At 36.6% G+C, this 12,135-nt stretch overlaps 1 protein-coding gene across 9 annotated transcripts in view; it reads right to left on the bottom strand.

Moving 5' to 3' along the window:
* Positions 1-12,135, bottom strand: part of LOC131430235 (MAGUK p55 subfamily member 7) — a 64,950-nt gene that overhangs the window by 38,820 nt on the left and 13,995 nt on the right. For 7 of the 9 annotated variants that reach the window (XM_058595016.1, XM_058595022.1, XM_058595024.1 and 4 more), the window contains one exon: positions 11,147-11,401. In XM_058595016.1, coding sequence (XP_058450999.1) covers positions 11,147-11,189 — 43 coding nt within the window. In that variant the 5' untranslated portion in view covers positions 11,190-11,401. Of the gene's footprint in view, positions 1-11,146; positions 11,402-11,705; positions 11,866-12,135 lie in introns of those variants that run through there. The other 2 variants (XM_058595021.1, XM_058595018.1) reach the window with 2 other exon arrangements.

Raw genomic sequence — 12,135 nt, 5'->3', positions numbered from 1 at the left:
AATCAGCCGTTCTAATGGCTCTAAAACTTTTTCAAAAAAGCTGTGTAAAGCATACAAGTAACATACTTGTATGCTACTTGGTGATTGCTTTTTAAAACGACCGTTAAATTTCTTACACAAATTGAAATCTCTACTTGGATGTCTGTTCTCTGTTTTAACTTCCCGACATTGCAAGCTACATGAAATTTCCGAAATCGAAAAAAAATTTTGATACCAAAAGGCTTAGAATTGCATGAAACGTCGAGATTTAGTGTCATCTCGAAAAAAAAATTTTCTAAGTCCCAGAAAGTTGATATTTTCAAAAAAAATTTTTTTGAGATGACACTAAATCTTGAAGTTTCATGCAGTTTTAAGAGTTTCGGCATCAAAAAAAAATTTCGATTTTGGAAATTTCATGTACTCTCCCCTATGGTGCTTTTTCAAGATCGAAAATTTTCAAACCTTAACCGCCGGGCAGCACCCCTTACGCATGTCCGATTCAGCTCAAATTTTGCATGAGGACATTTTTCGTGCTCAAACTTTTGAGCACTAGCGCTTTACGAAATTAGAGGTGATCCCTAAATGTTGGTTCCCTTATATGAACGGCTGAAAGCAAAAATCGAATAAGTGTAACTTAGTTTGGAAAACCCGAAACTGTTTTCCTGATCAAATGTACAAAACACAATAACTCTCGGTAGTTTTAGTATCTTGGTTCGATCGCGTACTGGTAAATTCGGATTTTGCTGCTGTTTCTTGCAAAATGCGTTTCCACACTACCATTTAATTCGAAATCATTTCATTGAAATTAACAAGAATGTAAACATGTAGTACAACGAAATAAAGTAAAGAGGTTCAGCTGTCATAGAAATAAAACGTTCCAGCAATCCGTGAAATAATTCAAAATCTTCACTGAAAGAATAGTGACCGACATTCAACTTAGGCAGTCTTTTTCCGACTTCTTATTGGACATATAAGTATTGTGATCTTCTCGAAATATCTTTTATGTTTCCGAATTTCATTAAATTTCATATTTTTCCTGCGCATCGATTGCAATTTGGATAATTTAGTTACGAAAACACGAATGTGTGCGAACAATTCAATGGCTTGAATCTCAAACCAAATTTACTAAAAACAGATATATTCAGTAAAGTAATTTTTTTACATATCGTTTCTGAAAAAAATCGATCGATAAACGAGTAATGAAAGCTGCAACTGATGTACAGGAACTTCCATTCGCATTTTACTCCGTATGCCAGTGACTTCCTGTCATCTCTTCCTGTCTATTCGAATAAGTGGATTTCTTTCCATTAAACGCAGTCTGCTCCGTCATCAAATCAAGCCGAACACCATTAGGGGCCCGTACGATATGACATGCACCGTAACAAAAAAATACTTGGGACATTTTTAGTACGGCGTGAAGTTTCAACAATTTAATTGAAAATCGAAAGAGAATCTGATTTTATGGTAGATTTTTAATGTAATGAAATTCGCAGCGGAAGAATTAAAAATCAATAAATAATATTTTTTCACATTTGTTGTCGAGTGCATGAAATTTTTTTTTACCGTGCACCATGCAATTCACACTGGAATTGCCAGCCGTAACAGATTTCTCGCAAAAACGGCATCGGCACGAGGTAGATCGGCAGTCGGAATGCCGTCGCAAAATATTTTTAGAAAATTTAACATCCAATCCAATTGGACAAACATCCAATCGACGTTCTACGCTACGGAACACTCAAGCATTCCCATTCAGGCGGAAATTTACATGTGCGATATGGCAGCGATGCTACGAAGCTGGACAGAGCCGACGTCACCGAGAGTTATTTTCAGCATAATTTCATCTCCTTGCCCACGTGATGGTTGTTTGGGTGGACTGATACGAGGCGGCGACTGTGCAAAACAGTGAAACCTGCACTGGAATCTGGTTAATGAAGGATGTGCATATTTTAATTACGTTTGGTGAACTTTAGAAATATTCTGCTACGATAGAGATGGTATGGAAATTATGTCTCATGGCTAACCGTGGTAAAAACTAATTTTATGGCTGGCATCCGAAAATTAGGAAACACCTCAGGCAGTTTGTGTTGTCGTTCTAGGAATGAACACAGACTAAATTAACTGGTTTACTAAACTAGTTAAATGTGCAGGGAATTCTTGGAAGAAAACGTCAAATTTAGGAAATCAAATAATACTAAAATTGCATAGCTAACAGTCGGGCACACATCGTCAGGACGCATAGTTTCAGAAAATTTCATCGTTCCAAGTGAGTGACTGTTGGTAATCAAAAGTTTAAAAGTTATAGAGTTTAATCGATACTTGCTGATCAAAACCTGAAACTGAATCATTACTTTTTAAAGATCGAATAGAAACCATTGGACTATAATAATGTCCATCAGAAACATAAAAAAATCTCATTCGACAGCCTTACCGACTATTTGACTACGCCAACAATTAAAATGCCTACTTTGCTCAAATAGCCAGCAACGTGTGACGAAAACTACTATATGAAACTGTCACATAAATTGCGAACAAAGCAAGAGTTATTTTCAACAATCATATTTTACTGCAGGCTTACCCTGGCTTCCGCTGTCGCCGTCGGTGGTGCAACTGATACTGCTGACGAAAACAATTTCGCCGAACTTATGCTCTCTGTGGGTCTGGTCTGGTCTGGTGTGGTTTTTCGATGCTCATTGCGGTACATTTGCCTAAGCGGCGAAGCGCGGTCTGAACCAAATGATGACGTTTGGTGGTGCGGTGAAAAATGAAACCAAACAAAACTCAAAAGCGCGCACGAACTGGCTATCGATGCGGCACTCGGTAAAAATAATTGCCGGTCTGTGTAACGAAATCTAAGCATTTGTGTACGACCAGAACGATCCTTGGCTTTTTCGGTAGGCTATCTGTCGGAATTTTATATTATTCAAGGAACTACTGTAATATGCTTCTGACATAGGGTGCCATAGGATGTCGGTAAACTGTCCGTTGTCTTTGACAATGTGATTCCAAACAATAATGTGGATTGCATCAACAAGTTCCTTCGATATTTTGACATTTTGTCTGTACAATGTACATAAATATGATTTATTTGAATTTCTGCTTTTTCTTAACTTTCTGTAAAGAATGATGAATTATACTTTATTCTTCACTGACTATACGGGGCCGGGTGTCAATAAAAAGTTTAAAAAAACATTTTCTGTTATTATTTCGAACACATAAAACTTTTTCATTTGTCAATGGACTTATATGTTTCAACCACTAATCCATTCGAAAACTCTTAATCTAGATGTGTACAGAAAAAGTGGAAATGTTATCCAATAGTACACTATTGAAAATTCAGTTTGAAAAGACCCACGTTTTCCGAAGCCAATCAGAACACGTTATCAGGGCAAGGTTGAATTTGTTTCATCATTTCTTCTGGAGCGGTTCGCGCAACACGACGGGCAGTGTGGAACATTTTACGAATTTCAATTCTATTCTGTCTGGAGTAATCACAATAGCAGGACAAGCACAAGAAAAATTTCACGGTTGGTGATATGCAAATGTTTGCTCCGGAAAGACGCGCAACGTGAATAATAAATCGTTCTGCACACCAGCAGCGGAAGTTCTTTTACGCCTACCGTTTAACAAGATGATTTTGAGTGCCAATATGAACGCTATAATTCACTATTATGATCAAAGGCGAATTATTTCGGCCCCTTAAAGGCTGCCTTAACAAATCAAGCGAAGAATTTATTCGATATTCTAACAATTTTGGATTATTAGGTTTTATAAATCCGAAATTTATTTAGAGCAGGCGTCGTTACTAATGGCATTAAAACATACATCGTAGTGAATATTTTTGCACAAGACTTTTCTGTTGTACTGATGAAATTAATTATGAAATTATTATACCGAAATCTTACAATAATTTCTGATTATTCTCTGATTGCTCAATCGACAAGGATCAACGAGGAAAGTATAAAGACTGTCCCAGAAAGTATGGACTCAACCAAAAACCACTGCCATTTCGCAATGGTTCAGAATCTGTCAATTTTTATGGCTGCGTCCTGTTGTTTACACTCTTCTCTAACCACTTGTGCAGTTGTTTATTCGTTTTCATTAGTTTGTTTCGAAATGCATGAACTTTCAGCAGAACAACGTCGAAAAATTGTGTACAAATGGTGAACAGAACGCGGACTGTCGCTGCGAAAGGTAGCAAAAATGGAAGGAGTAAGTGAAAAAGCCGTGCGAAATGCAATCAAGAAGTTCGGTGAGGATAACACCTTTGAGGATAAACCGAAAACGGGCCGAAAAAAAGGTCCTGCTAACCCTCAGTTGGATAAATGTATACTGAAGGCGTTCGAGCAAAAGAAGTAGGTTTCAGTTCGGGATGTGGCCAAAAAAGTGGGCACTTCGAAGTCAAATGTTCTTCGTGCTAAAGAACGTTTGAATCTTCGAACCTATAATAAGCAGAAACAACCAAAACGTAGTCCGAAACAAGAAGCATCGATCAAGCCGAGGGTTCGAAAGCTGTACAATACGATTCATGCTGGAAATTTGAACTGCATAATCATGGACGACGAAACCTACGTGAAACTCGATTACAAATCCTTGCCGGGACCACAATTATATACGGTGCGAGAAGGGCAAGTGTTAAACTAGTCCGAGACATCGATTGAAGTCGAAAAATTTGGTAAGAAAGCTATGGTCTGGCAAGCAATGTGTAGCTGCGGTAAGATTTCGAAACCCTCCATCACCACTGCTTCAATGAACAGCAAAATATACATCAAGAAATGTTTTCAAAAACAACTTCTACCCATGATTCGAAGCCACAAGGATCCTGTTGTCTTCTGGCCAGATCTTGCTTCTTGCCACTACTCGAAATCAACGGTAGAATGGTATACTACCAAAAATGTCACTTTCGTCCCAAAAGACATGAATCCACCAAATTGCCCACAACTTCGACCAATTTAGGAATTTTGGGCATTAACGAAGGCACATCTTAGGAAACATGTCTCGACAGCCGAAACCATTCAACAGTTCGAAAAAGATTGGAAAAAAGTGTCAAAAATTGTCGCCAAGAAGTCTGTACGGAATTTAATGAGGAACGTTCGCAAGAAGGTGCGGGAGATTGTCTACAATGGCTAAGTAGCATATGTTGAGAATAATATTCTGTTGTTGTAGTCTAATATTATCAGTATATCGAATAAAATTTGAATATCTAACACTTGTGAATTATTTACAGCGAAATCAAAGTGCGTCCATACTTTATGGGACAGTCTTTACAGATTGCATATTGGAAAATCCAGAAGTGCCTATGATTGATTTTGTGTCTTATTATTGAATGTTTGCGATTTGATGGTTCGTGACTCAATTCATGTAAGATATTTGCCAATCTATTCGGAATGATTTCGTTTTAAATTGAATATCAACGCAGTTTATGTTTTTCTATGCCAGTTTGAGCATATCAGGAAATACAGAAGACTTTTAATAACCAATAGAGAAAGCTATTTCTGTCCACCGATATCAGGTGCTTCTATCTTTAACTATTTGAAACGTCTTTGTTGAGATTTGGCATCTTATATTATTTTGTTTGCATAACTAGGTGATATTTTGCTCACGAACACTAATTATCAATTGTTGCTCGCTAAGTTATTTACAAAACAAATCAATATAACGATAAAAAATTGTTATCATAAGGTTCCGTAACAGAGATTTCTCTAGCTACTTTGATTCGGATTGGTAAAATGAACGTTTCCCTTTGATTATTGTAGCTTTTGGTTATTGTGAAATAAAAATGAAATAAATAAACAGCGGATGAGTGATGTTAAAGACATAACCGGATTGACGTGAAAACGAATAACATTAGCTCGCTGAAACTGAAACTGTGCCCTTATACCTTATGATAAAAAAAGAACCGGAATTTTCATTTTAAAATTCCCGCGCTTGTCCAATCGGTAAACTTTTATTCTCTCAACGTTGGCAACACTTTTATACACATTCTGTCAAATTTTGACGCATATCGTACGATTAGTTTTTGTTTGGCGTCTATACAAAGAAGTTGAAAAATTTTCGTGTGGCGATTTTTATAATGGATGAAAATTTAGAACAACGTGCGTGCATCAAAATTTCTGTTGCAAATGGATTTAAGTGTTCTGAAACGTTGAAAATGTTAGAAAAGGCCTTTGGTGAATCGTGTCTAGGAGAAACACAGGCATACGAGTGGTATAAACGCTTCAAAGGTGGTCGTAGAAGCTTGGATCATGATGAGATCCCTGGCCGCCCAACAACATCTGTTACTGAAGAAAACATTGAATCGACGAAGCAAATCGTGTTGTAAAATCGTTCTATACCGATTAGAGAGATTGCTGTGTTGTTAGGCATCTCTTATGGATCAGCCAAAAGCAAAGTCTTGGCATTACATTCCTTTTGTGGAATTTGGCCTTTCTGTTGTTCGCGTCCTACGCATTGAACCGCCAACCCGGGACGATTATGGATCAGCCGAACACATTTTAACTGATGTTTTGGGTTTGAAACGCGTCGCTTCTCGGCTGGTGCCAAAAAAGCTGAATTTCATTCAAAAACAGCGTCGTGTTGATGTGGCTAAAGAGATGATTTCCAACGCAGATAGTGACCCCACATTCATCGAATGCATCATAACTGGTGATGAGGTGTGGATCTGTGAATATGACGTCGAAACCGCACAACAATCTACTGAATGGCGCTTCGAAGGCGAGCCGAAACCATCCATTATAAAAATCGCCACACGAAAATTTTTCAACTTCTTTGTATAGACGCCAAACAAAAACTAATCGTACGATATGCGTCAAAATTTGACAGAATGTGTATAAAAATGTTGCCAACTTTGAGAGAATAAAAGTTTACCGATTGGACAAGCGCGGGAATTTTAAAATGAAAATTTCCGGTTCTTCTTTTATCATAAGGTAAAGCACGATATAGAGATCAAACATAAAACTGACCCGATTGGACGAAAATACTGTGAAAATTATGATATGTTTACGTTTCGTCTTTGACTCATCAGACGAAACGTGAACACATCAAAATCGGCTATGTGCCCTAACACAAAATTTAGCTAATCCCTGAATGTGAAAGTTATGATTATTGTAATATCTGAGATGGGACATTGACCGTGGGCAGTCTGAACATGTACGGAGTATTGTTCAATCAGTTTGCCGTATAAGTTCAATGTGCAGAACTATTTTTAGAATCTTTCTACCTTTACGAAACAATTCCAACCAATATGGGGTAACTCAGCTAGTAAGTTTATATAGTTGCACTAGCTACATGACATGTGGAAATCACGTAGGAGTACGTAGATTTCGATAAACCCAAAACAATACCAAACGCAAAGTAAACAAATCTATTCTATGGCATCACTGCTGAATAAATCAGTTTCGATCTTCTCGATATTTTTTGAGCAAATAGAAAAATTGAAAAATAAACTTCTTTGCAAATATTTTTGCTGAATAGTCGCTCTAGTTCATAATACAAATATTTTCTTATTACAACTCTATATAAAATGCTCAAAACGCCAATGTAACAATGAGAGATTCTCTTTGTTTACTTTCTCTTTCGATTATTTCGAAATATTCCTGCTTTTTTCGGTAATTTCTTCAGTGCAGATTAAAATATGATAGCTTTTGTTATTATTATCGGTAAATAATTAGGGAGAAGGATAGCCGGAAGGAGTACCGTAAGAAAGTAAACAAATAGAATCTCTCATTGTTACATTCGGCGTTTTGAACATTTTATACAGAATTTAAATTTTGGTGAATCTAGAAGATTTCGGAACACGTTCGAGAATTTTAGAGCATTTAAAAAGACTTCAGAACACTATATATAATGATGTATTTTAAATTGGTATATATTTCAGAATTGAAAATTCCTTTACCATCTGACATTTACCGAGTGACCACTTGCCCAAATAGAAATGTTCTAGAAAAAAATTTGATTTAGAAAAATTTCGAACAACTCAATCATTTTTTTAATACTTCTGTGAATCCAAGATCGTTGGCAATCGATATATAATGAAATATAATAATAAAAATATTTATGTTGAACATGTTTGAAAAAAAACATATTTTTTATCGATTTATTCATTTTAGTTGGCTTGACGTAAAGTCACCATAACTGATAGGTTCAGTTTTTGCAATGACTGAGTGGAAACATATATTGGAGAAGCCAAATGAATGAGAAACTTACAGAAAAGATGATTTTTTGGAAAAAGATACGCTCAAAGACAGGACTCGAACCTGGTAAAACGTACATCGAACATGATCTAAACCCTAGCCGTCTCATGACCGGTATCCCATATCCAAACAGCTTCTCTGTTCATCAGAAAACAAACACTAGTCTTCTCGCTCTATACATTTTTTTGTGAGAACAATGACAACCTTTTTGTCTTTTATTCTCCCATTATTACTCATAATTCAATAAAATTCATCAATTGTAAGTTACGACAAAAAATATTAGGATAATCCCTGAATTGGTAATGAATTGATATTTTCGAAATACAAAAACCGCATGTTTTTCAGTGTATTCATTGTCCACACAACTTTGACCATTACCTGGTGCACCATACCAATCGGTGCTCCATGTTATTTTTAATTTTATTTTTTCATATAATATCAAGATAGAAATATATTCAGTGACCTCTAATTATAAATAGAAACTGTCAATTGCCAATGATTGTCAATTTTTAAAGAGATAGTTAGAGTCAATCTATTCGACCTAACGTATCGATTTTTTACAGCTTACCCCCGAGATCGTATTTCATAGAGATATTCCTACCTATATACATATGTTTGGTTTAAGGGTTCCAGGTCTCATTTTCCTTATTATGGTACTGATTAAAGCTGGTAAAGTACATAAACAACAAGCTCTGCTCGTTAAATTCGAAAAATTCTTCCGATACAACGACTTTTTTTTAATATTTACGGAAGAGCCAATCTTGCGTTGAGATGAAAATTAGAGAAGGGTAGGGGAGAGTGTTCGGTTACCGGCACCGTTTTCTTTTAATCTTATAATTTCTGACTAAGTGCACATTATGCGGACATATATACATCAATGGAAAGCTAAAGTCCCTAGCTAACAACTGAATAAAAAACTAAGTTGATTCAATCGATTGAAAAAAAAATTATTTTCAATTTAGTAAAGTGATAAAGTTTGGCACTTTCATAAAAGATGATCGGTTACCGACGGCCCAAGAAATTTCGTTAAAATGGAAAAAATATAAGTCAAGACTGCAATTATTCAAATAGAAAATGGAATTTATTTTTTTCGGAAGCGTTTTGGACCAAAGTCTTCATTGTCTAATATAAATTCGCATTGGCTCTCTTGGCCGATGATTTGGATAGTGACGACTTTGGTGTTTATTTGGCCGGTCTTCCACAGGCTTCACGGCATTGAATACGTTACTGCAGTCGAATTTTTTGGCTTGTTATCCACTAAGCAACGTTTATTGGCATTAAACAGTGCATTAAAGTTCATTTTCCTTGACTTGGACATTTTGTTTGAAGTCACCATGGCTAACAGAACCAGAAAACCAAAGTTTCTACTTATATGACCTATGTATCGAAGCCGTCAAGTTGTCCACGTGTTGAATATCACCAGAGATACCAGGTAATATAATAAGTTTAGCTAGCAAAAAGAAAAGATCGCGTCAATTTTCAAAAGTCTGTAATTTCTAACGAATGTCTGCAAACAATCGATGTTTCAAAAGTCTGTAAAAGTCTTCAGACGAAAAAGGGTTTACATGTCAACACAGAAATTTTATAATTTACATATAAAGTTGCAGACTTGGCGTCTCTGCATATCACTGACAATTTTTCGCGATTTGTCAAAAAAAATGGGATGCCGGTAACCGAACACATTGGGGTGCCGCAGTAATCGAAATCGGTAGACATTTTGAAAATGACGAAAAAAAAACTTTGGTTGCGAAAATTGTGAGAGCATCTGGTATTAAATCACGGAATAGATCGATTTAACGTCATAAATATTCAATCCACTCACCTTTTCGATCGATGCTTTTCAATTTATGATACTATAAAAATAGTCATTAAAACCCGTTGTGTGGATTTTCACGCAAATTAAATTTGTTTTGAGCCCAGCAAAAAGTACAAGCGTCGGTTTGCTTTGATGTTCGGCACAAAAAGAACGTGCTGCTATTACACACACACACACATGACATTTGTCGGAATGACGCTATCTGCTTTCTGTCAAAAGTTACGGTGGGATGCCGGCAAGCGAACATCTTCCCCTACGGGTATAGCGTGATGGGTAAGTTGATGCTTTTCACGCAGCCCGCCTGGGTTCGATCGCCAACCCCGCACATAGGGTTAGAAAGTTTTTCTGGTCCGAAGAGGCGAAATAACCTGAGGGTTAAAACCTCTATAATCGAAAAAAAGATTAGATGAGTATTACCAAATTTTTCTCTCATTCCAAAAAATTGTGCAGCTTACGATGTTTTCAGAACAACATCCTTCGGTAAATATTAAACTTATTTAGTGTATTCCGCGGAACAATATTTAACAAATTTATTCGTTAGATCACGTAAAATCATCTTTTCAAAGATTTTACACAACAAATTGGTTTCAGCAATATACCACCTTCTAGCTGGTCCTACCGAATACAGAGTAATAATACATAAGTACGGAGCCCAGTTTCTTACTTCCACCGACTTTGAGACATTTTGACACGACTTGCAGAGTCACTGGCAATGGTTCTGCCCAATCCTCTTACATTTTTCTTTAAAACTCTTATATATGTAACTAAATACCAAATTCTCTATTCCACAAATTTACAAGTAACAATATCGAATACAGTTTTGGTGCAGCGAATTTCAAAGGCGCCTTGCTTCTGCTATGTTTACTAGGATTGAATACTACGATTGTTCCTCGGCTACCAAACACTAATTGGCGATTGTCTATGCTGTCCGGACAACCCCTTTTGCATGTTCAATTTGCATTTCTCAGTGTATCGACGCCCCTTTCTGGCACAGTTCTGGCGAAAGACATAGAGAGCAGCCTTCGTTGGCGAGTGAAAATTCCCCCCGCACTGGTATACCGGAAGCGGACATACAAACAGGCAAAGTAGATTGAAATTATTTCGAATGTTCCATTTTATGTGGCAAGATCTGCATCAGTCAGAATTGTCATAGAACGCTTACCTGGGTCAAAGCTTCCGTCTGTTGCCATAACTGCTGCGGTCATTATCTATGTTGCTACAGTAGTGGTGTTGGTGTGGCGTGCGTTGCCTAAATTTCTTACTATTTAAATGCACTTTTCTCGCACTATAACTAACACTACTAGGACAAAATGGCTAGTACTAAATCGAAAACATTTGAGCTAAAATGGGAATTCGTATAACCTTTACTTTTATTTTCACCAGCTTTTTTTGCGCTTGATCACGAAATTTTCCTATCCTAAATAGGAGCAAAAATGAAACCACAAAAACAACCATTAATACAATTTGATTACACTGCGTTCACTTCGCTCAGTGTTGAAGTCGATTGGCAGCAGCTTTTTCCATTTCTGTTGCTACTTTTAGTGATGACCAGCTCCCTTGTGTCATTTTATTCACAATTTAATGTTATTATTTAATCATTAACCACCAGCACACAGGAACCGACAGAAAGTGCTTCTCATATTATAGCAATTCTCACCACGGGGGTGCCACGATATTTTCACGGTTTATATATGTAAAAATAGGAAAAAAAATTACGTTACACAATTCTTTGACTGACGACGGCGGGTGACACTTTCTTTGGTAACTACGCGACTTTTCACCTTTTTCTTGATGCGCGTGAAACTGAGATAACTTGTGCGAAGCTCAAAAACAGGAAATCGTTCCCGTATTATTTATATGCATCCAATTTGAGTCATTCAACGCAGCATACTAACAAGAACGAACGAACACGTATTCACTTATACACTGAAGTCTTTTTTTATGCGAATTTACGTACCGCATAAAAAAAACCGCATAAAAAAAACCGCATAACTCTGAAAATTCGCATAAAAAAAAACCGCATTACTTTGAAAATTCGCATAAAAAAAACCGCATAACTCTGAAACTTCGCATAAAAAAAAGACCGCAGAAGGGCAAACCGCATAACTCTGAAAATTCGCATAAAAAAAACCGCATAACTCTGAAACTTCG

Source organism: Malaya genurostris, chromosome 2, assembly GCF_030247185.1.
Source record: "Malaya genurostris strain Urasoe2022 chromosome 2, Malgen_1.1, whole genome shotgun sequence".
Taxonomy (NCBI): Eukaryota; Metazoa; Arthropoda; class Insecta; order Diptera; family Culicidae; genus Malaya; species Malaya genurostris.
This window is presented reverse-complemented; position numbering and strand designations above follow the sequence as displayed.